General features: G+C 45.7%; 1 protein-coding gene and 1 non-coding gene across 3 annotated transcripts in view; both read left to right on the top strand.

The window, feature by feature from the left end:
• Positions 1-25,620, top strand: part of Foxk2 (forkhead box K2) — a 59,968-nt gene extending 34,348 nt beyond the window's left edge. Inside the window, exons 3-9 of one of the 2 annotated variants that reach the window (XM_074044822.1) lie at positions 666-813; positions 2,735-2,881; positions 9,806-9,999; positions 10,432-10,607; positions 11,722-12,018; positions 12,385-12,594; positions 22,532-25,620. In XM_074044822.1, the coding sequence (XP_073900923.1) occupies positions 666-813; positions 2,735-2,881; positions 9,806-9,999; positions 10,432-10,607; positions 11,722-12,018; positions 12,385-12,594; positions 22,532-22,725 (1,366 nt within the window). In that variant the 3' untranslated portion in view covers positions 22,726-25,620. Of the gene's footprint in view, positions 1-665; positions 814-2,734; positions 2,882-9,805; positions 10,000-10,431; positions 10,608-11,721; positions 12,019-12,384; positions 12,595-22,528 lie in introns of both variants that reach the window. The other variant, XM_020168135.2, reaches the window with a different exon arrangement.
• On the top strand, positions 5,028-5,158 carry LOC141414470 (small nucleolar RNA SNORA38). Its single transcript, XR_012439497.1, has one exon. It is a non-coding gene; the product is annotated as a small nucleolar RNA SNORA38 (small nucleolar RNA).
• Positions 25,621-26,549: the final 929 nt, after the last annotated feature.

Genomic DNA, 26,549 nt, shown 5'->3' with positions numbered 1-26,549 from the left:
CCCATCACTTTTTTTTGCGAGTTACTGGGGATGTGGCTTAAGTGGCACACTTGACTTCTTGCTTCCTAGGCAGGCGCTCTACCATTGGAGCCACGCCTCCAGCCCTTACCTTGTTGAATTTTTATATGACCAGGTGGACTAAGTAGTGAATGTGTTAGTGGATGAGGAAAAGCCAACATGAATACTTACTAAGTGTATGTAAAAAGTGCACCGAGTTCATAGATGTAAAGGAGAAGGTGCAGGTTTACCTTAGTCATATATAGTACAGAGCTGGAGCAGCCGTCTGAGGACAGCAGGCCAAGTGTGATTGATGAGCCAGGATGCCCCAGGGAAGGGGTGGTCTTTAAGCGATACAGTGGAAACCTTAGGATTGCATCAGGTTCTTGCTTGGACTCTCCTCTCACTCTCTTCTCCATTCATGTTTGTCAGTGTATTGCTTGTCCCCCATACTCCCACCTTTGCCACTGAAAGCTAGCGGTGGCGTCATGGGTGTGTGTGGGAGCCCAATGGCAGGTGACTCACAGGTGGAGCAAGTCTGCCTTTCCAAGCTCACCAAGCCCACCACTCACCTTCTCCCATCTGTGCATGCCTGTATCCTATACTTGTTAAAGATGGGCTGTGTGCTCTACAGCAGACTAAAGGAGCAACCTTTTTCCCTTCTACAGTGCTGCAAACTCCTGCCCATCCAGCCCCCGGGGAGCGGGGTCTTCAGGGTACAAAGTGGGCCGTGTGATGCCATCCGACCTCAACTTAATGGCCGACAGTTCGCAGCCAGAACATGAAAAGGAAGCTTCAGGTGGAGACAGTCCAAAGGTAAGTGTTTCATAGTCCTGCAAAGGACCTGAGGATGTTATGTAACCACATAACATGTTATGTCTTGACTTGTCACCTGTGTATCTAGTCATAGCCACACTGGGACCTTTTGAGAGGCACATGTCTTGTGCCTCAGTGAAGTGGTCATCTGTGTGATTTTTGTGTGCTCTCTGGGCACATTCCCAGTGTTGGGTTTGCAAACGTATTCTTTTAGTCATTCAACCAACACCTCAGGATCTCTCTGGGGTGGTTGTGGACCCAGGTTCTGAGAGCCAAGGAGACAACAGGGGACAGAGAATGCCCTGGTCTTTGTGGGTGTCACACACTTTTAGACACTGGTGCTAGAGTTTAGCCACCACCCAAATCTGAAGGCTATGCAACTGCACATATTTGGGAGGGCACATAAGTCCCCTCTCTAAACAACAGTTGTTGATATACATACTAAAACCCTCCATGTTCTTACTTGAACCAGTAATTTCCCTTTCAAGACTTTGGACAGAAGTTTATATAAAACAGAAAATTGAAAGTGACATTGATTAAGATATTGTAATCCAATAATGAAATGAATGAAATATTTCCTGAAAGAAAATGTAGCACTAAGTGAGAAAAACAACATGTATTCCATTACACATCTGCGAAATGTGACATGGTCACACAGGATTTATTCCAGCCATGGGAGTGAATCAGCCAGAGCTGTGCACCATGTGCACACAGCACCATCTCAGGTGGTAGAACTGAGCAGATCACAGAAGTGCGAGGCTGTCAAGCCAGAAGTAACATGGCCTCTGCCTCAGAGAAAGGGCCACACAGGAGCACCTGGAGTGCTGCCTTTGTCTTCTCTTAACTAGTGCTGCTCTACTGATGTTCACTTTGCAAAATTTGTTTCACCAACATGAATGCATTGTGAACTTTTCTATGTTAATGTTTTTCAATGAAAGCATTTTTAGAGATATGTAGGGAAGAAAGCACAAATAAATATACTGGCTTCCTTAGCACAGTGATGCAGGCTTTATGTTCTGTGGTCAGGTGCGTGCTGGTGCGAAGGACTCCAGCTCAGTTGCTTCTCAGCTGTAGGTCCTCACTGCACCTGTTTGGGCAGAGCCTGGCATGGCCTAATGCTTGGGAAATATTAGCTGTTTGATGTGGGATGTGGGAGTCTTCAGAATTGCCAGATTACATGTGGTTACATTTTTCTGTGGAGAGTGACAACAAGCATCTACGTGCCTACCATCAGCTTCCAAAACTAAGCCCTGGCCCCTTCTGTGACACCAGGTCTTACTGACTATCAGCATCCCTGTTCCTGCATGTTAACTGTGTCTTTGATGGTTCATTTTTAAACTTTGTATAAGTAGTATCATCTTGAATGCATTCTTTTGCAAATTGCTTTGTTCATTCACATTGTTTTACCAGTCACTTCACTGGGAGCTCTTTCCAGTGGCTTATGCTGGTGCATTTGGGATTTTGAGTTGTCACAATGACTGAGTCAACCTGAATGAGCCAGGACCGGGGATGCCTCACCCCTGTGGTGAGTAGGCCTGTGGGCTCTTCTGCCCTGAGCACTCCAGGAACCTCCTGTGTGTGTGAAGATCACCATCAGAATAGGCCTGGTCTGCTGCTTGCTCTACTCCTCACCACAGTTGCCCTGTCCTTTGCCACAAGGTCTAAGGTTCAGTCTGGTGGTGCTTAATGTGTATTTTCCTGGACTCCAAGCTCCAGCATCTTTGCTCAGTTTTATTCTGTTTTTGTTTCAGCATTTGGAGTTTTCTTCTTATATGATTTTTAATCTTTTTTATACTACTTTGAACTTTTTCCTTTTTTTCTAATTAAAAAAAAAACACTGTCAGGAACATTTAAGACAATAATCTTGAATTTTAGTAAAAAAAATTACACTAACTTCAATGCTTTTTATTTTTTAATACAGGATGATTCAAAGCCACCTTATTCCTATGCACAATTGATAGTACAAGCAATTACAATGGCTCCTGATAAACAACTCACCCTAAATGGAATTTATACACACATCACTAAAAATTATCCATACTACAGGACTGCAGACAAGGGCTGGCAGGTAAATCCATTTCAGTTTGTTATTAAGTATTTCTATCCTGTGTCTTGTAGATGCTGGTTGAGCTAAGTGGAAATTTAGCTGTCTTTTCTAACAGATGCAGGCTAAAAAAGTAGAGTAAGAGGAGGAAAACTGACTGAAACAGAGGTCCACGGCCTGATGTTCCCTGCTCTGCAGAGCAGAAGGAGCAGCAGTTCAAAGAAAACTGCTTTTACTGCTTTGGAAATGCCTGTGTCTCTGTGGGAAGCACAGGTATGGGTTGATTGGGATGCTGCTGTTGGGCCAGTGCATTTCATTTTATGTATATAAAATGTGGGAAGAATTTAAAGTCTAGCCTGTTTTTTACTTCTGCATTCTTTGGCCTTCCTCATCTGCTTCATGAAGTACAGAAGATTTGAAGTTTGCACACAGTTTTTTTTGTTTTTTGTTTTAATTTTTTATTTTATTCTTATGTGCATACAATGTTTGAGTCATTTCTCCCCCCTTCTCCCACCCCCTCCTTTACCCCACCCCCACCCCCTCCCTATCCCCCCCTACCCCCTCGCTACCTGGCAGAAACTATTTCGCCCTTATCTCTAATTTTGTTGTAGAGAGAGTATAAGCAATAAATAGGAAGGACCAAGGGTTTTTGCTAGTTGAGATAAGGATAGCTATACAGGGAGTTGACTCACATTGATTTCCTGTGCATGTGTGTTACCTTCTAGGTTAATTCTTCTTGATCTAACCTTTTCTCTAGTTCCTGGTCCCCTTCTCCTATTGGCTTCAGTTGCTTTAAAGTATCTGCTTTAGTTTCTCTGCGTTGAGGGCAACAAGTGCTATCTAGTTTTTGAGGTGTCTTATTGCACACAGTTTTGAAACTATTTTCAAGACATCTCTTGTCAGCCAGTATATAAAATAGATAAATGGGTATGCCTAATTTAAAATGGGGAGCCTACCAGCTCATGTACCCACATCTCCAGCCCCTTCCTATAGAACACGTGGAAATCAGTGCATAGTATTCTCGTTGTTTACTCATTCCCTTGTATACTCACAATGTTTTTTTTTTTTGGTGATACTAGGATTTGAACTCAGGGCTTCCCAATTACTAGCCAGGCACTCTACCACTTAGGCCATGCCTCCGGCCCACTGTGTACCAATAATTTTTAAACCTTCACTTTGTATAGTTTTTTGTCCTGGGTATCTGTGTTCTCTGTAGCCATTCGCTGATTATACAGTAAAACCTCACTAGTTGAGGTGATTTGGAAAAGGTTAAGTTTGGAATATAGAATATTAAAAACATAATAAAAGAGACAGAATGTATGATTGTGATTTTTGAGTTCTTTAAGTAACCAGGAATGGCTGCAGAATTCCTTTGAGGCTTTGGTTAATGAGTAAATGATCCTTTAAAAATGTGCTGATGAATCCTATAGCTTAGTAATGTGGGTGGGATAACTTTAAGGAAAAAACTAAATTTTTAAGTGTAGGTGTATAAACATTATAATAAAAACATAATAGTCTACCATCCACACCCCAATGTTTTCTTTTCTTTTTTCTTTTGTGGACTGGAGTTTGGACTCAGGGCCTACATCTTGAGCCACTCTAGCATCCCTTTTTTTTTTTTTATTTATTTATTTTTTTTATTTTGTCTTTTCTTTTTTTGGTGCTGGGATCAAACCCAGGGCCTCACGCATGCTAGGCAAGTGCTGTACCACCGAGCTACCGAGCTACATCCCAGCCCCTCTAGCATCCCTTTTTTGTGAAGGGTTTTTTCAAGATAGGGTCTCTTTTGAACTGTGATGCCCAGGCTGGCTTTGAACCACAACCTTCTGATCTCTACATCCTCAGTAGGATTACAGGCGTGAGCCACCAGTGCCTGGCTTCAGTGTTTTCTTTTAAGGGGCTCAATGCCTTTATTAGTGGAAAATAAGACCCCTTCTCCCTGGTGCCTCCTTACTTTTCTGGGGTCTTCTGTTCCCTGCTCACCTCCCTGATCACAGGCTGTGTTTCTTGGTTAACACGTAAACACTAGATTGGAGACTAGCCCCATATCCAGCTCCATGGCAGGGGCTTTTAACAACGTGCACAATACATGCCAGCTATATATAACATATTTTAATCAATAAGAGTGAATCGGTGAAGTCGTACTTAAAGTATAATACCAACAAAAAGAACAACACAAAAATACATAATTAAAGAACAAAGTATCTTTGAACATGTAAGAATTGGAGGCAAAGAAATGTGGATTTGGGAGATCTGGGGCCAGCTTGTACCTACAGGCTCAAGACCAAATATACTGCATAGAAGAAAAAGAACCAGTAGAATTTATATCCATATTCTGCTGGCCTTGGCTCTGTCAAGCAGAGAAGCTCCCCATGGAGCACAGTCACACAGTGTGAGTGTGTGAGAGTCGCCTGGGGTAAGTGCAGCTTTTTACATGCAACATTCTGATGATCTGAAATGCCGGTTCCCCAGGGTTTGTGGACATTTCTTTTTCTGAAAGCTTGAGTAGACTTTTATGTGTTTGATTGTGTTTCTGTGTTATTCTTTCATGCATTGATTCAAGAATTTTACTCAGCTGTGGCCTCAGTCTCTTGGGACTGGAGTTAGGAGGAACCTTTTGGTGATCGAGCACTCCAGGACAGGCAGCCTGGGTCATAGGCATCTGGACATGACCTCTGATTCCTGGCTGCAGACAGTCTAGTGGAAGAGGGCCCTATTCCACGTCTCCTTTAACTCTGAACTTGTTGCTGTCCTCAGCTGTGTCCTTAGCTTTGGAATACTGACCCTCACATGCTTCTTTCCTATGAGGAGATCTCACCTGCCCTTCCCAGAGCTATGGCATTTAAAGCCTCTGTGTCAGACATCATTCTGACTTCTCCTGGCTTATGCAGGAATGTCACTCTATTTTTTTGTTGGTTTGTTTGTTCTCCTGGCTTATATCAAAAACATTATCCATTTGCAACTTTGTGGATTTTGGAGGGGTTGTTTTGTTTTGATGTGTGGGGGGAACACCTGCACGGGCTAGTAAGTGCAAAGCCCTGAGTTCAAACTCCAGTATCACCAAAAAAATAAAAAAGACAGGGTCTCACTTTGTAGTCCAGGTTGGTTTCAAACTCATGATCTTCCTGCCTCTGCCTCCTGAGTTCTGGGCTTACAGATGTGTACTACCACGCCTTGCACAAGTTTGGGGGGTTTTTTGTTTGTGTTTTTGTCAGTATAGCATTTGAACCCAGGGTCTCATGCTTATTCTGCCACTTGAACTGCACCCCTACTCTTTTTTTGCTTCAGTTATTTTTCAGAAAAGGTCTCACATTTTTGCCTGGGCCAGCCTTGGACCCAGTTCTCCCACCTCTGCCTCCCAGTAGCTGGGACTATAGGCTCATGCCATCACTCCTGGCTTGTTAGTTGAAATGGAGTCTTGCTTACTTTTTTGCCTTGGCTGGCCTCAAGCTGTTATCCTCCTGATATCCAGTAACTTTATTTATTTATTTATTTTTTCAAAATGCCGCATTCCTTTTCTTTTAAGAGAAAAATTAAAAACTCCCAACAGAGCAGCCTATTTAAGAAATGTGCGATTCTGGCTGTGTCCTAATCAGCAGTGGGCTGTGGGGCTGTGGTATGGAACTTTTCTCCTGGATGGGGCCAGCTCTAGTTCCACAAGAGAGTATGCAAATGCTCACCATGCCCTCCTCAAGCCCTAGGGCCCACAGCTGCCTCTTAGCAGCTTGGGTTTTACAGGATCTGTCCATGGAAGAATTCTTTGGTTAATCTATAGAAGAAATTCTAGGAAAAATGAGACAGTCTGAGAAACTATCTGGAAAATTGGCATATTTATTTCTTTGGGTTGCATTTTTTTCTGCCACAAGTCCTTCTTCCCTCCTTCCCACCCTTTGTCAGAGTTTGGAGTGTTTTGTATATTGGCCTCAAACTTGCCATCTTGTGTCAGCTTCCTTAGTAGCTGGAATTACAGGTGTATACCACCATGCCTGCATCCAAAATGATTTCTTATTATTTTACCCAGCCCAGAATTGAGATGGTTGTTGTAACTATGAAAAGTTTGAAAAGGCTAGGCTCTTGGCCTTTGAAGGGATCAGAGATGGTTTGAGGACATGTTCAGTTTATCCTTGGCCTTGATCTGGAAGCAATTCTTACACCTTGATATATTTGTAAAAAAACTTAAAATTTTTTTTACAGATCCTTCCTGTGCCTAGTACACACTACAGAGTAGAGTGCTGGGTGGGACTAAATAGGCAGATAGACAGAAAGACAAACACTCCCCTGAGAAATGTAGGCTCTGGCCAAGAAGGCCGGATGCACAGAAAGGTGCAGAGCTAGAGGTCCCCTCAGCAGTGGGAGCCAGGGGTCAGGAATGGATCTTGGACAGCAGCCCATTAGAAGAGGCTCTGGGCAAAGAGAATTTGTTCAGCATTTCAGGTCTTCTCTTCATATTTGGATTAAAGAATAACATCCCCCTTTTTCATTGAAAACTTTGTGTTGATCTCTAGATTATCAGAGTGCAGTAATTGTGATTTAATATGTACGGACAGAATGAAGAAACACTCACCCTGAGTTTAACCAAGTAACCTTAATGGGTAATGAGAAATGCCTCTGAATTTAGTATGCTTTTCATTACCTTGGAAGCAGGTACTTTTCTGTGTCATATCTACATGGAATATCTCATCACTTCCTCCTATTTTCTAGTCTTGTTGGCTGGGAAACCACAGGTGGTCATTTATAAATTTGAACTCATTTTGCTCATAGGTTCTGGTTGCTAGGGTAATTAGAGAAAAGTTCAGATCCTATTACAACAAGGCAGGCTGAATCCTGTTATGTTGTCAAAACAGAAAGTAGCATCTTCCTGTGCGTTGAATGACAGTGACATTAGTGGTAGCAGAGCAGCAGTTTTCTGATCCCTAATTCTTTATCCTATAGATAGGAAACCTAGTTCCCTGGAGTGACATTTCCTGCTTGCACATTTCCACTATGTGGTCCTTTTCTCTCATAATAGCGTGCAAATCAAATTACTGCAGTCAGTGCAGCTACAGTCTACACTTGGGGACTGTGGAGAGCTTCCTGCTGAGTGTGGGGCCTGAGTTCCAAGCTCCTGCTGAGGTGCTGACAGTGCAGTGGGAGGGTCTACTGACCACTTAGGCAGCTGTGAGGATTGCCTTTTTCATAGGTAGTGTCTTACTTAGCTTGACTTAACATGTTTTAGGTTTCAGATTTTTTTCTGATTTTGGAATATTTGCCTATATATAACAAGATGTTTTAGGGAAAGGAGCCGTGTCTGAACATGGAAAGCATTGACGTTTCCCATATACCTCATACACACAGCCTGAGGGTGATTTTATATAACGTCTTTGCTGTGTCTGCTTTTGACTGAAGCTCGCACATGAGGGTAGGTGTGGAATTTTCCATGTCAGCACTCAGAATGGTTCAGATTTTGGAAGATTTCGGATTAAGGATGTTCATCCTGTATTACATGGTCTGGAATTGCTTTCCTTAACTGACAATTTTTGAATCTGCCTTTCCTCCAAACCTGAAAAATCTGAGTGTAGTTGGAGAAGGTTCACCGTCTCTTTTTTGATGTTTTGAGTTTCTGGAAGAATTGAAAGAAAGTTTGGTTGTTAGCCATATCTGGTAATAAAGAACCATAAATGTATCTTTATTTAGTAAAATGTCTTAAATCTCAATGAATTCCTTTGTGAATGACTGTGAGAGTCAGACACAGCCAGGCTTGCCCCTTGGAGCTGCTTTTGACACACCTCAGGTTCACAGGAGTCAAAGGCCTAATTGTGTCCTGTGTCGGGTTAGGAGTAGGACATCCTGAAATTGGGGTAGGTAATGTTTGACATGTGTTGGATTTCTTAGCTGCCTTTGACAGTTCATAATTTCAGGCAATAGCTAGTGGTTTTAGGACAAGGTCAATGGGGAATTTAAAAATGATTTTTGGGTAGCCCCAAATTTTATTTTGAGTTATTACCACTTTGAAACCATTTGATTTTAAAATCTCATTAATGTAAAAACATGAGATGTTGATATTAATCTGTGACTTTAATCTCACTTAGACCTCAATGGTATGGCTTCAGTTGGATCACAGTGAAAAGCTTTCCTTAGACCCTTAGAAAACCTGTAGCTGGCTTTTCAAGAAGAAAGAATGATGGAGTAAGAGTTGAGAACATTTTCCCTGTTTGCCTTATGGGGTTGTGGGGATCAGATAAAAACAGATTCCTTGCAAATCCAGAGCAAAGTGTCTATTACTGGAAAATGGTATTAGTCATTCAGTCATAACTCAGCCTTTGCTGGTTTGCTAAATACCTTATACTAGATTAATTTACTGTAACTGGCATGGCAGATTCTGTAAGCTGGTTGTTTGCCAAAAAAAAAAAAAAAAAAAAAAATTAAAGGAGTAGCTCAGTCTTTTTTTTTTTTTTTTTTGAAACAGGGTCTTGCCGTGTAGCCTAAGCTGGCCTTGAACTTGGGATCCTCCTGCTTTAGCATCCCAAGTGCTGAGGTTACAGATACACACCAGCATTTTGGCTCATGTCATCTCTGTCTCCAAACAGGAAGAGTTGGCAGAGGTCTACCTGGAAAAGGTCGAGTGATAGCAATAATAGGCCTTGGTTTCCTGGTTGAAGGAGATGAAAGTTGGAAATGGCTACTTTTCGTGTTGTGCAGATTCCTCATTCCTCCCCACTCCTCAGTGCCCACCTGAGCTGTGTGACCAGCTGAAGGATTAAACTCCAGAGCTGATTCTTCACAGAATTCCTCCCTGAGTTGCTCACCGGGAGGGCCTGTTTCCTTCAAGCACAGTGCTGTCTCTCAATGTCACTCTTACCTCTGTAGTCGAACATCAAGCTTTCTGCTTTGCAGGGCACTAAACTTGAGCATGTTTCTATTTCTCAGCAAAGATTTATATGAATTCTATGTATTTCTTACATTCCATAGAATTCAATCCGCCACAATCTCTCTCTGAACCGTTACTTCATCAAAGTGCCGCGTTCCCAGGAAGAACCAGGCAAAGGCTCCTTTTGGAAGATAGACCCTGCCTCTGAGAGCAAACTGGTGGAGCAGGCATTCAGAAAACGGCGGCCTCGGGGCGTGCCCTGCTTCAGAACCCCTTTGGGGCCACTGTCCTCTAGGTAAGGAGACGAAGAGCTGCAGGACCTCATCATGGCCAAGCAATGCACCTTCACCTTCAGTATGCTGGTGGTCCTTCAAAAATGAAGGACCTTCCAAAAAAGAAGTGAGCATGGCATAAGCCTTAAGCCCCTGCCTGCTCACTTACTGCTGGCTTCTGTGTCTGACTGCACAGGAGCATCTTGGGGGTGCCAGCCCCATCTCACTGCCTTCTTCTCTTTGATGGGCATGAGGTGGTGCTGCCTCTGGCTGCCCAGGCCTCACTGAGTACCCAGCTCAGTTCATGGAGAGACAGAGAAAGTCATACTCCTGGAACTGCAATCGGTTAGCAGAATACAAAGGACACTAACCCTTTTCAAAGTGAACCTAACAAAACGACACTCCCTTTCTGAGTGCATCACTGTAAAAACCCATGTCTTCTTTTGGTGACCCAGGAGTGCCCCAGCTTCTCCCAACCACACAGGAGTGCTGTCTGCTCATTCCAGTGGTGCCCAGACCCCCGAGAGCCTGTCGAGGGAAGGGTCACCAGCCCCCCTGGAACCTGAGCCTGGTGGCTCACAGCCCAAACTTGCTGTCATCCAGGAGGCACGTTTTGCCCAGAGTGCACCAGGTGAGTCAGGGCAGGAGAGCAGGTGAGAGTCAGCAATGGGGCCTTTATACTTTCTCACAATACTGAGGGTTCTTTTGGAGGATTCAGAAAACCAGCAGCACTAGGAATGTGTAAAAACATGAATGTTCTTTAAATGACATTTTAGATGCCTGAAAGAATGTAGAAGTAACTTGCTTCATCGTTCAAAAATTCAAGAGAAACATCTCCACAAAATCTGTGAATTAGACAAAGCTGAGGCACTGATTGGAAGCAAAAATATGTACATTTAGTGAATAAGTAGACACTGCAGTTTATTTACAAATCCATAATACAGAATAAAATGTGCTTTGGGGAATTAAAAAAACAAATATATGGTGGGAAAATGTGCATTTTGACCACTTGGAATTGTGGCCCTGCTGGACCAGAGAACACCACTCCCTGATGCCCTGTCAACAGCACCTGACACCTATGTTTCTCTAGTGTAAACCCTAAAACCAAAAGGGCAAAGGCCTTTTTTTTTTTAAAATGAGAGTGGGTTTGAACTCGAGGCTTCATGCTCACAAAGCAGGTGCTCTGATGCTTGAGCCACACTTCCATTCCATTTTGCTCTGGTTATTTTGGAGATGGGGTCTTGTGAACTATTTTCCCAGACTGGCCTTGAAGCACTAGCCTCCCAAATAGCTAGGATTACAGGCGTGAGGCACTGGCACCTGGCTAGCATAGGCCTTAAGACAGCCAAGTCTGCTTTTGAACTTGGCGCATCCTTTCCACCAGGATGAAATCGTAGATTCTGGTGAGAATGGCCCTGCCTTTGCACTCAAGGGTAGCTCCTGCCTGTCTTTGTGTTGACATTGTTATGAGGGGAGAACCAAGAGAAGGGTGTTAACAAAAATCTAGGTGGACCAGAGACTGTGTTTTTACCAGTGAGGTACAGGAAACTCCTACTGATAGGTTACATTTCTATCACTAACTATTTCTATTACTAACTTTACTTGTAAGGTGAAATAGGGCCACCTCCTGTGTTTTAGACTAAAATTTTCATGTTGTTAATAAGTGCTTTAGTGTGGGGAAAATTTGTAAAAATAAAGGGCTCGTGAGCCAAGCCTCAGCCCCATTTTTGTCTTCCTCCCAACAGGGTCACCTCTCTCTAGTCAGCCTGTCTTAATCACCGTCCAGCGGCAGCTACCCCCAGCAATTAAGCCTGTCACCTACACTGTTGCGACCCCAGTGACCACCTCCACCTCCCAGCCACCTGTCGTGCAGACAGTTCATGTTGTCCACCAGATACCAGCGGTGTCAGTCACTAGTGTGGCTGGACTGGCCCCAGCAAACACGTACACAGTTGCTGGACAAGCCGTGGTTACTCAGGCGGCAGTGCTGGCTCCTCCTAAGGCTGAACCACAAGAGAATGGAGACCACAGGGAAGTCAAAGGTGAGCAAGGGAGAAGTGGTTCCTGTCAGCTTTTCAATCTTAGCAGTACACAAGGTTGTTCTCATGGGCTCCTTTGGGAGTGGAGTGCGGGGGAGAGTGTTGCTTTTTTATGGTACTTTATGGTGTTTCGGTTTATTTTTGGACAGTGCTAGGGTGGAACCCAGGGCCTTGTACACTCTAGGCAAGCCCTCTACCACTGAGCAACATCCCCAAGCTCCTGTGTAACTTGGTATTAAAAGTTGTATAGCAGGTCTCAGAACCAGGTGATTTTTTGGGTTTTTAAACAGGTGAGATTTTTTTTTTTAAATCAGCTTTCCAATAATACTAATTGTTGTACTGTCTCTTTTCCCTCTCTTTTAATTTCAGTGAAAGTAGAGCCTGTTCCCACAATTACCCATGCTGCACTAGGCACCGCGAGCCGAATCATCCAGGCATCACAGGGCACCCCTGTCCAGACAGTCACCATAGTACAGCAGGCACCTCTAGGTCAGCACCAGCTTCCAATAAGAACTGTAACGCAGAATGGGACTCATGTGGCACCAGTCCCCACTGCAGTGCACAGCCAGGTGAACAATGGTAAGAAACTCTGATTGCCATGTCCCTCATTGGCTAGCTGGGCCCTGAGGCCAGGAACAGATGTCCCTAATCCATGGAAGGTGGCTAACATTCCGTGTTGTGGTTGTCACAAACTTTGGTTTGTGTGTGTAGAAATGTTTGTGTTTCTTTTTTTTTTTCTTTTTCTCTTTTATTCATATGTGCACACAATGTTTGGGTCATTTCTCTCCCCTTCTCCCCACCCCCTCCCTTACCTACCCCACCATGTTTGTGTTTCTAAGAAGTAGGCACTGCAGTGATAACTGCAGGAGAACTAGGAACTGCTGAGAATTGGCTGTCCTGGGCTCCCATTACAGGACCCACCTGAGAAGAGAAGAGCTTCCCACACATGGAGATGAAAATATGTTTGCCTTTTGTAGATGACTGGCTATAGCCTAGGGGCAATCTGAAGTTTAGGTGATGGAACATCGCTTGTGAATGTCCTTGTGTTGTGCTGGAGTCATCTGTCTAGTGCCGCCATTCTTTGCATGGCAGTCTTGTTTACATTTGACGGTTTCTGAAAAGTTTGAAGAAAGTGTAGGTAGGGAATCCTGCTCTTTCTTCTGTGCGCTTTGCACTGAAAGCCCTTTGGAGATCCAGGGATGTAATAAACTCTGCCAGTGTTTTGAGAGGGACAAGTAGATGAGTCAAAACCTCTTTGCTCATACCAGGCAACTTGCCTTGTCCTTGTCCTATAGAGCTGAGTGAGTTAAAGAGGCCATCCTGGCTGGCTGTTCTGTTCAGTCCACTTAGGGGTGTGGGGTCCTTGAGGCTGGTTCCTCTTTTTTTTTTTTTTCCTTTTTGGTGGGACTGTGTTTTGAACTCAGGGCCTCACACTTGGAAAGCAAGTGCTTTACCACTTGAACCACACCTCCAGTCCATTTTGCTTTCATTATTTTGGAGATGGGGTCTTATAATACTGTTTGCCCCAGTTGGCCTTGAACTGTGATCCAATCTCAGCCTCCCAAGTTGCTAGGATTATAGGTGTGAGTCACTGGCACCAAGCTAGCACTGGGACCTTACAAAGGTATTTTCAAGATGGGTTCTAGCTCAGTGCAGAGTGCTTGCCTCATGTTCAAGTCCCTGGGTTTGATCTGTAGCCTTCTAGGTAGCTGGGACTTAGTGATGACCACTGCGCCTGGCTTCTTCCTCTCCTATTACATGCTTTTACTTCTAATTACTCTAGCTACACCTTGCAGTCCAGTGCTGAACAGTGAGGAACACAGAAGTCTTAGGACAGATGTCTTTGTTCTTGAGACTTCTAGTAGTTGTGGGCTTTTCATGTGGACTTCATTATAATGAGGAGTTTTTCTTCTATTCCTAGTGTGCTGAGTGTGTTGAAAGGATGCCAAATTTTGCCAAATGTTTTTTCTGTGCCAAGTAGGATGATCATTGGCTTCCCCCCTTACCCCCCACCCCCAACAGTGTAATATATTCCTTTGGCTTTACATGTTGACCTACACTTGGGCAAATCCTACTTGGTTGTGGTATATACTCCTTAATGTGCTTAATTTTAGTGGCAAATGGTTAGTTGAGGATTTTTGCATTTGTGTTCATGGAAGATATTGGTGTGTAGTACTCTCATGGTGTCTCTGCTGGCTTTGGTATTGGGGATGCTGCCCTCTTAGAATGAAGCAGGAAGTGTTTCTTCATCTATTTTTTGGGAAGAATTTGAGGACTGGTGTTAGTTCCTTATATGTCTGGTTGAGGCCTATAAATGTAGCTCAGAGTAGAGTGCTTGCCTAGCACCCTACTAGTGTGAGGCCCTTGGTCTGATCCCCAGCACCACAAAATACAAAACAGCAATGACAAATCAACATTTGGTAGACCATGTCTGGGGGCTTTTCTTTCTTAGGAAATTTCTGGCTATTTATTAGTCTCTTTACTTTCCAAAGATTAGTTTAGAGTTTGTCTTTCTCTCTCTCTCTCTCTCTCTCTCTCTCTCTCTCTCTCTCTCTCTCTCTCTCTTTTTGGTGATATATAGCCCATACTGGCCTTGAACTTGAAATCTTCCTGGGATCATAGGCTTATACTGTCATGCCCAGCTTAGTCTGTCCTTTTGTGACATTGATAATAATCTCATACTTTATGTTTGAGAAGTGTTTCTTCCAGCTATTTTAAATCTGCTAAATGAATTTAAAGACTGGGGTCTGAGCTCCTTCTCTTATGTGTAGCATTTTTAGGAATTCTGAGTACTTTTGAAGTAGCAGCCTAGAATTTTTCCTTCCCTTCTTATGTGCTTCATTCTGTTGTCTCTTACAAGTTGTCTTATTTTTTTTTTTTTTGGCAGTACTGGGGTTTGAACTCAGGGCTTTGTGGTTACTAGGCAGATGCTCAAGCACTTGAGCCATACCTTCAGCCCCCCCAAGGTAATTTTAATGTTTCAACTTCTTACACTGAAAAGTAAGCACAGAAACCTCATTTTCTTTTGCTCAGCATGGGCTAGAGTGTCTTTTAAGTTGCTGCAGCCTGTGTTGGGGCAAGTGGAGCAGGGAAGCTTTTTCCCTCTGGATACCCTGTGTTAGTGGCTCTCCATGCAACCCTCAACATGTTCTGTGTCCTGGTGTCCTCTAACTCTGAGTTACTCCTTGGTAACCTGGACTCTATCATGGAACTCCTGGATGTGCCCCTGTGAGGGGTGTGTATATGTTTGTTCGTTTGTTGGTACTGGGGTTTGAACTCAGGAACTCCCACTTGCTAGGCAGATACTCTACCACTTGAGCCATGCCCTCAGCCTGTTCAGCTTTAGCTCTTTTTCAGATTGGATCTTGACTTTTTGCCCAGGTTGGCCTGGACCATGATCCTCTTGTTTATACCTCCCACATAATTGAGATGTCAAGCATGCATCACCACACTCAAGTTTTTGTTTGCCTGGTCTGGCCTCAAACTTCTGTCTTCTATCCTCCTGGATTATAGGCGTGAGCCACTGTGCCCAGCTCCCTGTGAGTTTTCCTTCAGAGCACACACTTGTGCCAGGCTTTGCTCATGGGCCTAAGGTGCTGTAACCATGGGCACCTCAGAGTGTTGAGCTGCAGGGGGACCGTGGTCCAGGCAGAGGCACCTTTCCAAGTCCAGTCTGTGGTGGAGCCTCTTGCTGCAGATCCTGGGGCTGCTCACAGGTCCTCTTATGGTCTGACCCCTCCTAGGCTTTCCTTCTGGTCCTTCTGTGGTCACAGGCACTCAGGTCTTTCCTGAGACTTTGGGGCCTGGCCTTCTGCCTTGGGGGGAGGGAGAGCAAGAAGGCTGCTGACCTCCTGGTTCCCCAGTATCTCTGAGGGGTCCATGCCAGTGTTCATTGTTGTTCTGGAGAGTGCTCACCACACTGTGGAGCCTCTTATAGGAGGATGCAGCCCCCATCCCTCCCAACTTGTGCTGCTTGTGAGGGAGTCCTTGGAAGGTATGGCCCTGCTTGTATCCATCTAGGCCCCTGACGGGTTCTGTGGCATGGATGGTGCAGTTAGGGCTCCTATTTGCATGAGTGGAGTCATGGGTAGACTGTGTGCTTCATACTGTGGTGACTTATCCCAGTGTTTCTGTGGGCTCCAGCTCTCCAGGAATCATTTGCATTGGGCATTAGGCGGAACAGAGTATCTGCTTGGCTGGCAGGGCTGTTTGCCTGGGGTGTCCTTTGACTGCTGGGTGTAGGAGGGAATTCAGGCTCCCCTAGGGTGAGAGGAGGGGTCAGTGAGACCATGTAGAGAGGCTGTAGCCAGGATATCTGCCCTCAGCCTAGCCCCAGGGGCAAGCTGGGACCAATTCTGCCTCTGCCACTATCTGCTGTGTCACTTCAGATGAGTGGCTGCACCTCTCTGCCTGCTGCCTATTCATATTCCATACTACACACTAAAGTTCATTTGTAACCCCAAAACCAATACTCACAGTGGCTTTTGGTCATTCATTGGTGGACAGGCATGCACAAAGCTGCAAAATATTTGAATCTCAGCTGAGGTGTAGCACTGCAGTATGAATACATGCGCTTTGGTACTCTATTTTTGCCACATCTTTTGGGGTTTTTGTGCTTTTGTTGGACGTTTTACTGTTTAAAATGGTCCAAGTGCTTTGCTGAAGTGGTCCTGTGAGCCTCAGTACAGGAGACTGTGAGGTCTCCTCAGAAAACACACACGTTACACGAGCTCCATTCAGGTGTGAGGTGTGGTGTGTTGGCTGTTAGTTTAATATGAGTGAAGTGTCAGTGTGCATTAAATAAGGTGTTTTTAACCAGAAACACAAGTAAGACTAGATTATGTAAAGTGCTGTGACTAGTGGCTCATTGGAACTAACCTGTGTCTGTGTTTTGTTGCTCAGTTCTGGACACCGGCCCATTTGTGTAGGCAGCAAACATATCCTGTAGCCGTTGATGTTGGGCCTGGAGCAGGAAATGCATCTGTCAGTTGCAGCTGGATGTGTCAGTGTCCGTGGGCTCCTGGAGGGAGTGCAGCTCAGGGTACACACAGGAAGCACAGGACCAGCCTGCAGTGCATCAGCAGGCTGTGGTATAGGATTGGCCCAGTTGTTACCAATTTGGGGAGAGCTTTGGGGTCACTGTGGCCAGTGACAAGGGAGTTCCTCCTGAGGGAGGTGTGGTGAGCAGGGCCAGACTATTGTTAGTGGAGCATTGTTACTTCTTTCCCTCATATCATGTGCCAATCTGTGCACATGGGTCATAGGTTAGCTCTCCTCTAAGCTTCCCTTTCCTGCCTCACAGGGCATATGAGAGAATCACATGATGAGTGGTCCATGGATTTCAGTGTTCCAGTTACTTGCTCCAGTCCTTGTATTTGAGCTAGGTTTCTTTTTGTGGTAGCTATTGATCAGTAGGATTGATCACTGTCATTTTTCTTCTCTGATCCCATAAAGATGGAACTGGTTCCTGTGATTTGGATGTCTTCTCACCACTCATCCCAGGTGTAGATCAGCACAAATTGTGTGGCCATAGTTTGCACAGGTGGACACCTAGAGCTCAGGTGTTTTTTTGAAAGGAGAATAGTTAGTCGTAATTGCAAAATTGGTCTCTGTGGTATGGCCTCCTCTGGTAGTCCCTCACTGCCCATAAGAATTGGAGACCAGTTTGTCCCCCACAGCTAGGCCACAGACTGACAGCAACTGGAGGGCCACATGCCCAGATTGGAGCACCAGAAGCCCAGGACCAGTTTTTTCAAGTCAGGCTGAAAAGACCTGTCCAGCCCCACAGGTTCTGCTTTGCCTTGAGCAGCCCAACTCTCCCTCCCAGAGAAGCCTCAAGCCTTCTGTCTGGTACCTGTTCCCTGTGTCCCTGGCTCCTTCTCCATCCCTGCTTCCTCCCTGTGTTGTCATGTTTGCTTAGGAAGCACCTTGGAGGTCGGATCAGGACTTGAGCACCCCTGACCTTGTCCCAGTACCTGTGTGAAGTCCATATGACTGTACTTGTCTATCTTCAGGATGCTCCTTGCAGCCCATGTGGGTCTGTCTTAGAGCAGCACTCCCTCACTGCCTTGGCTTCTAGACTTTCTCAGAAGTCTTCTACTCAGCATGTGTCAGTCCTCCAACTCTATTCTTTTTTAAAATGGTTGTGGGTGTTCTGGGCCTTTTCCACATGAATTTTAGAAGCCTGCTGGCATTTTGGTCAGGTTGGTGTTGCGTACAACACCAGTGTGGGCATCTGAACAGGACCAGAGTGTCTGGGTATACATACCATGGGTTCAGTTAGCTTTATTCCACATAGCCTTTCTCTTTAGTTCACTTAGCTTCAAATTCTATTTTGTAGAAGGAAATCCTTCCAGTAGCCCTGTGCCTGCTAACATGACCTATAAAATTCCTCACATTTGAGAGCTTGGGGTGGACTCCCTGTACTTGAAGCTTTTACATTGTTAGAAAGCTGTCAGCATGAGGGCAGTAGCAGCACAAGCACTCATGATTTCATGCCATCCATATAGTAGGAGGGCCTGGGCACCCAGTAGCTAGGAATGGGTGTGTGCTCAGGAGACCCACAGGCTGCCTCTCTTCAGTGCATTTACTTATTCAAGTGGTCCTGTCTGGTGCCATATGACTCCAGTGCAAATTGGAGCCTTACATCTTGTTGGTTGGTGCTGAGGATTAAACCCAGGGCCTTAGCAGTACTGGGATTTGAACTGAGGGCCTCACAGTTGCTAGACAGCACTCTGGTACCACTTGAGCTACTCCACCAGCCCCTGCTCTGGTTATTTTTGAGATAGCTGCTCACTTTTTGCCTGAACAACATTCCTCCTAGTTTTGCTTCCCATGATATTGGATGACAGGCACATGCCATTGCTCCCAGCTATTGATCAACATGAGGGTCTCACAAACTTTTGCCTGGGCTGGCCTTGAGCCTTGATCCTCCCAGTCTCTGCCTCCCAAATAGCTAGGGTTACAGGTGTGAGTCATGGGTGGCTGGCTTTAATGAGCCTTTTTTTTTTTTTGTGGCACTGTGGTTTGAACTCAGGACCTCACACTTGATAGGCAGGTGCTCTACCACTTGAGCCACTCTGCAGCCTTTTTTTCTGATGGGTTTTTTCAGGGTCTTATAAACTACTTGCCCATGGCTGGTTTTAAACCATAATTCTCCTGCTCTCTGCCTCCTGAGTAGCTGGGATTATAGACATCAGCCTCTGGCAGCTGACTTTAATGAGCTTTTTAAGATGACGGATGAGATAGAGGTCAGTGTCTCCTAAGAGTACACGTGGACCCCAGAAATGCATGTGGCCTGCAGCCATCACCACAGCAGCCTCTTGTCCAACTTGCTGTTACTCCTGCACACTGAGTCAGAGGAGCCAATTTCAGCAACCACTGGTCATCATTCCTATGAGGGTCACATTTAGCCTGGCCCTGGTCCTGTGGGGCTGATGTCCATGCATGCTGCAGCTCAGGAATCTTAGTCTCAAGCAGCTTACTCTCCAGCCTCCCTTTGTGCTCTGTACCTCCCTGCACTCTGCTGAGATGTCACTGCCTTTTCAGGCTTACATGTGCACCCCTGCTGCTGTGATGTGGGCTCCCAGAGACAGCCTGCTCTGAGGGGAGGGCTGAGAGATGCACATATGTTTCAAAGACCTTTCCATTTCTTTGGTCTGTGTCATTTCATGTTACCAACTGCACTGTTGAGAGTTAGGCTCCTCTGTTAGGTGTCTGTTTTAGTCTATTTGTGGTACTGCAACAGCACCTCTGACACTGGGTAATTTCGTAGTGAACTGGAATTTATTGGTCTAGAGCTGTGAAGGATGGAAGGCCCAGTATGAAGAAGGCAAAGGCCTTCATGTAGCATTGACATGTGTTGAAGGAGTTTTGTGGGAGAAGGCAGGGGTGTAAGCTTTTTTATAATGAACCTACTCCCGTTCTAATGGCATTAGTCCACTTGTGAGAGCAGAATCTTTGCACCCTAATCCCCTGTCTATGCTGGTATACTCTCAGTGCATTGAAGCCACAGTAGTGACCTTGTCTCCTGGGTTGGTGCTTCTCAGACACTGCTATGTGTGTGCACCTTCAGGGGTGAAGGTCAGCACAGCTCCTCTTCCTCACATGGTAGGCCAAGCAGAGCCACCCAAGTGGGGAGGCTCTCCTGCCTGCACTGGGCCCCAGGTCTCTTCCTAAGCCCTGTCAGTGCGGCTCCTTTGTTCTTCTGCTGCGCGGGGTGGAAAGCACACACGACTAGGGCTGAGGAGAAACCTCTTATATGAGACTGTGGGGTCAGGAGTGATGATGTTGGCCACAGGACTTCTAGGCCAGACAATTAGGTCCTCAGACCTCATGTCCTGAACCCACATCCTAGGGCCAACCAAACAACTGGCCAAGCTCAGCATCCATCACGTCAGGAAGAGCCAAGAACAGAGGCTATGTCCTTGTCCAGAGGACCATGAGCCTGAGGTGGGTATAGCCGTGCTATTTCCTATGACCTGAAAAGGTGGAATCTTGACTGCTGCTGCCTTTGTGCTTGTGTTTGAGCTATGGTTCTTTTTTTTTTTTTGTGGTGGGACTGGAGTCTAAACTTGAGGCTTCAAGCTTGCAAAGCAGGTGCTTTGAGCCACACCTCCTGTCCATTTTTCTCATTATTTTGGAGATGGAGTCTTGTGAATTATTTGTCCAGGCTGGCCTCAAACTGCCATTCTCCCAATCTCAGTCTCCCAAGTAGCTAGGGTTACAGACGTGAATCTCTGGTGACCAGCTGTGGTTGAGTTTAACGGGCCACCTGAAGGTGTACGCTCTGAAGTGCCCTTGACAGCCTCAAGGGACTCCACTCTGCAGCTGAGCTAGCGGCAGTGAATTGGTTCTGGGCCTATGAAAAGGGCCCGTAGTGTCTGCGGTTGGAGGAGGGTGCGTTCCATAGCCAGTATGTGTTCAGTCTAGGGCGTACAGCTTGCCTCTCAGCACATCTCAGTCCCCTGGTGATTTGATGACATGTCATAGGCACACCACCAACAGTAATGAGAATAGCATGACTTTGAAAGAGGTGATGGCAGTCTCCCATTGGTCCCTTGCATGTTAGGGCTGTGCAAAGAAACAGTCCCAGTAGGGTTGCATATGTGTATTGAATGCCTACAAATGTGTTCATGTATATGAGGAGAGAAACCTTGAGGAGTCTGCTCACTTAGTCACAGGGCCTGCAGAGTCAGAGTCCTGCAGAGCAGACTGGAGCTTCATGAAGTCTGTTACACTAAATCCAAAAGCCAAGTGGAGGCAGGGTCCTTCCTCCTCCAGAGCCTCAGTCTTCTAGTTCTTCAGTTAATCAGATGAGGCAGGTAATCTGTTCTGCTCAGTGTTTACTTACTTAAATGTTAATCTCATCTAAATAGCATCACAGAAACTCTGAGAATATTTATTTTCATCAGTACTGGAGTTTGAACTCAGGGTTTTGTGCTGGCTAAGCAGGAATTCTACAACTTAAGCCAGACCTCCAGCCCTTTTCGCATTGGTTACTTTTGAGATAGGGTCTCACTTTTACAGCCAGGCCAGCCTGGATCATGATCTTCCTATCTGTGCTTTTCTGTTCAGCTGGGATAAATGACAGGTGTGTGCCACCACATCCATCCATTGGTTGAGATGAGGCCTTATGAATTTTGCCTGAATTGGTCTCAAACTGTGATCCTCCCACCTTCTGCCTCCTGAGTAGTTTGGATTATAGGTTTGAGCTTGCATCCCAGCCTCAAATATCTGGGCACCATGGCTCAGCCAAGTTGACATCTAACATTACCCATCACATCTCAGTTGGAAATGTGGCCCTTAAAATATTAGTCAGCTGTAGCTATCTGGGCCATTCTCCTTTTCATTCTTGCTCTGCATGCTCTTTGGACTGACCCAGGAGTGCACTGTAAAAAACACAGTTGAGAAACAGCTGATCTTCTGTGAACTACAACAACCCTTCTCCCTTCTTTTTTTTCCTGTCTTTTTTTTAATGGTACCAGGGTTTGAACTCAGGGCCTCATGTTTGCTAGGCAGTCACTCTACCACTTAAGCTACTCTGCCAGCCCTGTTTTGTGTTGGGTTTTTTTAAGATAGGGTCTTTCGAACTATGTGCCCAAGCTGACTTTGAACCTTGATCCTCTCTGCCTCCTGAGAAGCTAGGATTACAGGCAAGAGCCACCAGTGCCAAGCAATTCCCTCCTTTTAGGAAGCACTTAACACAGGGAAGCAACAAGTGATCTCTGTACAAGGGGGACAGAGCAGAGGCCTCCCTGTCTGTCTTGAGACCATGGCTGGACTTGAGCATCAGTTGTTAATAAAAATACCCACTGGTCAGCTTTCCTGGTCCCCATGGATCAACCCATGTCCATCCACACTGTGGGTTGTCCCTCAGGTCCTATATAAGGCTCAAGGGGTCTGGAGTGTTGGGCCCTGTAGTAGAAGGGTTACCTATGAGTGTGGGGTCTGATGGGCCCTTAGGATAGAAGGTTTACTCATGAGTATGAGTTCTGATTTGCCGTCTCTTCAGCAGCAGCAAGTCCCCTACACATGTTGGCAACCCACGCATCAGCATCAGCGTCCCTGCCCACAAAGCGCCAGAACGGTGACCAGACAGAGCAGCCAGAGCTCAAGCGGATCAAAGCGGAAGACAGTGAGAGCATCGTCATTGCCCTGAGTGTGGACGCGCCACCAGCAGCCGTGAGGGAAAAGGGGACCCAAAACTAGTGCTGGGAGAGCTTTTCTTACTTAAAACATCATTAGTGGTGCCAAAAGGAGCCGTCGCCTCTCAGCCATGCTCCTCTCGGTGGGTAAAGGGCCCTGTGGTTGGACTTCACCTCTCAGCACTGAAAACCCAGGTGGCCTTAAAACTCCCTACCTAAAGACAGAAGTCACACTTGAACAGACCCCAGCGGGGAGCACTTGCTGGGCTGCTGCTTGTGGGCTCCGCTTTTAACTATGAGCAAGAACTCTTGGTCCTTCCTGGGGGACAGAGCCTCATGTGAGGACAAACGGTCAGCACCTGTGTGGGTGGATCTCACAAGACTGGGCTGTCCTCCAAGGGACAGGGCTGGAGCCACCCACCACCCTCACAGGAGACAAGACAGTATTTTGTTGTTCACATGTGGAATTAGAATATTTTGAGGTGTACTTTCTTTACAATAATGGGGTCTTTGACATTTCACATCACTCCGTTTCTACTCTGGAAATTTTGGAATCACAGGACCTTTCATGTGAATTATTTTAGGGAAAAAGGCAACGTCATTTTGTTTGTTTCTGTGGTTTGTTTTCAGCCCATGGAATGGTTTGCTCTTGTCTGTCCTGTCAACGTCCAGGTGGTGCTCCTGTCGGACACCTGCACGTATCCGTGATAGAGCAGTTGCTTGATGAATTTAACCCCCCAGTTCCTCCCCCGGTCAGTTATAGGGCAGATGGTGCCACGGCTGCACGGACCCATGAGGCCAGGGAGCAGCGGGACAGAAGGGAAGGCCAGGATGCATCTGAGCTGCACGACCTGCTCTTCTTGCTGGTTTTTGTTGTGTTTTCTTTTTGTTGACTTTGTCCCTGGCATAATTTCCCACTTTAAGTAAAACAAATCTCCCCAGTATTGTGTATGTTTAAAACGACAGAACCCGTACTTCCTCCTTTGGTAAAAAGAGTCAGTCTTCATCATATACCTTTTCAAGCCAAGATCACAGATCTCTCGTGGTACCTGTGATACTGTAGGTGTCCTTCCCGGCGCCTGGCATCGTCTGACCAGCTGTCTACTTTTGTGCTGCAGTTTCCCCAGTTGACACGAGCCCCTGCACTGTGGAGGAGACGTTGCCAGGTAACGAGAGGGTCTGGAAGCAAGCGTCCTGCCGCCATGTGCTGGAGGCCTCTGGCCATGTTCTGATTCGCAGTAGGAGGTTTTCCTGGTCTCTCAGAACCATCCTACCAGAAATGAAATCACGAGGGAAGGAAAGCAGAGGTAGGAGGCGGCAGCTTCAGCCCACCATCCTTGGGAACAGCGCCACTCACCTTCCAGAGTGCTCCAGGTTAGGGCTGGGCAGCAGTAGGACAGAGAGGGCTTTAGCCTTATTGTGCGTTTTTTAATGTCATCATCATAACATTATTTATTTAAATGTAGTTATTTTGGTATTTAATTTTTTTTAAAGAGAGGGAAAAAAAACCTGTATTTTCCTGGTGGAATGAAATGGCTCAGAATGGTATATTTAGGCAATTTTAAAACATTTATTATTTACATAAAGACCAAATATACGTCTGTTCTAAGTATTGCGTGTCACCCACAGTATGGAGCTGTCACATGTTACTACAGATGATACGTATTAAAATTATGAAGTTACTGCACACTAGCTGGATTTATAAAAAAATAAAAGTGAGAGATCATATGAGCGAGCCCGTGTGTGTGCCAGTAGCAAAGTCCGCCTTCAGAGCCCTCTGTGCAGCAGTCTGCATCCTCCATGCACTTTACAGATGCCTTGGAATGTGCACTTCTTATTCAGAAGGTTTGCAGTTTGCAAAATTCTTTGGCATATGGTGTGTCCTGCGCATGGGTCCAGATCTCTCGGTCTCAGCTTGCATGGTGCTCTGTTGCCAGCCAGGAGGGCAGGTGGGCTGTGCTTCCCAGAGACATCTGAACCTCAGCACATGACCATCCAGAAGGACTTGGGTACTTTCCCTGTGTAAGCATAGTTTGTTGACTGATTATGTCTAAACTTAAAACAGACTGTGGGTCTGGAGGGGTTTGTTTCTGTTGGGGTCATAGATCAGAAAAATGCCCAACTTCAGAATTTTAAAGATGGGAGGAGGGTTGTTTCTTAAATGCTTCGAAGGTGGTATTCTCAGTCTTGATTCCAGAATGAAGTAGATGCTCCTCTTTCTCCTACTCGCTGCTATACACACCTTGCTGCTGCTTTGGCTCATAGAATCTAAGGCTGTGAAGAAGAATCATGGCTTAACAAACTACCATGCCCAGGTTTTCTCTCCAGTGTTTAGGACACTGTGTTTGAGTTTTGTGTTTAGCTGAGTTTCCAAGAGACCCCATACACCAGGGTGCTGGGCTTCTGCCACTGCAGCTCTGCTCAGCATCTGCTGCTCATGGCTGCCACAGAGCTGTCTTTCCTTTCTACCACAACTCCCAGCTCCATAGTGGCTCCTCAGTGTCTTACTCTCAAGATGTCTCTGTTTGGTCTTTGCCAAACTTCTGAGCTCCCTCAGGGACTAGCACCTTGCTCTCAGCTCTGCCCTGAACCAAACAAGAACACAAGCGAAACTCACCTAAGTCCCTGAGTACGTAGTGCATCCCAAGAGTGTGAATCACCCTCTTCATTCATGCAGAATATGTGCGTGTGGACAGCTGGTCTCCTTAAATCTCCCACCTCGTTTTCCTCTGCTGGGGTCACAGAGTAGCTTTAGTCATGGTCAAAAGGGACAGCGAGTGTCAGAACTTGGGATTGTCTATTCTCTGTGACACAGGAGAGAAGCGACAATCTTGAAGTCCAAACGGCTGCGATTCTAGACAAAGTAGAGTGGTGATCTGTGTGCAAAGATTTGAAATTTAAAAAAAAAAGTACCAAGTTCCTGAAATTCAATAAAGTATTTTTATTAATTTTAATTGAATACAGAGTATCATTGTCGTTTTGATAAATAGACATTTCTGTTTTACTTTTTAGCCTATGCGCTCTTCTGAGTGCACAGAGGCCTTGCACCTTGGGGAGACTTTGCCAGGTGTGTGCTGATTGCTAGCAGTTGTGGGCTCCCCCTGGAGAGAAGGGTTTTGATCATCTTCATGGGACAAGGCACAGTGGCACAGGCAGTGGTAATGATGTCTTGCTAACTTTCTGACAGAGTTTTCCAAGGTATTTCAAAACTTACTTGTCCCTGCCATTTCTTCTGCACGCTTGCCCTTCAACCTAAGGGTCAAAATCAGTGCAAACAACTTGATACGGCAAAAGAAAATCTTTACAAAATGGTACATGAATGCTGAGGTTCTCAAATGACGCTACTGTAGTCTGTGCATGGAGTGCTGGTGGCCTAGTGTTCGCAGGCATCATCAGTGCTGACCCAGTGCAGGGGAGGAGGTGGTCCTGAAATGCTGACACGGGATATGATCCTGGGAAATAGTGCTCAAATGCAGGCTTCCCTGCCTGCACGGACTCCTGCTCAGAGACAGCTCATGTCAGCATAAAGGAGTTGACTGTCTTATCATCTGTCTTCTGGCTCAGGCAGCAGCCATTAGCAATTTGACAGATGTGTTGTCCATTTGCATTAGTAGGTACTTGGACTTACATTTTTACATTCTGCTCTCAACACCCCCCCCCCCCACCCTCGTGGGAAAAGTTTTTTCTAGCAAATTGCTAGGTTCACTGTATTGAAGTTAAACTGGGTAAGGTGGAAGAAACAGCCATCTTGGAGGATAACTGACTTCATCCAAGACAGAAGCTGCAGAGCGGAGCCTCCAAGCAGGACAGTGCAGTGATTCTGGTAAGAGGCTTGGTAGCCAGAGGCAATGCTGGTTATTGTGGGGCGGCACAACAGAGTATCACTGC

This window comes from Castor canadensis, chromosome 11, assembly GCF_047511655.1.
Source record: "Castor canadensis chromosome 11, mCasCan1.hap1v2, whole genome shotgun sequence".
In the NCBI taxonomy this organism is placed as follows: domain Eukaryota; kingdom Metazoa; phylum Chordata; class Mammalia; order Rodentia; family Castoridae; genus Castor; species Castor canadensis.
The sequence above is the reverse complement of the archived record's forward strand: the minus strand, read 5'-3'. Positions and strand labels throughout refer to the sequence as shown.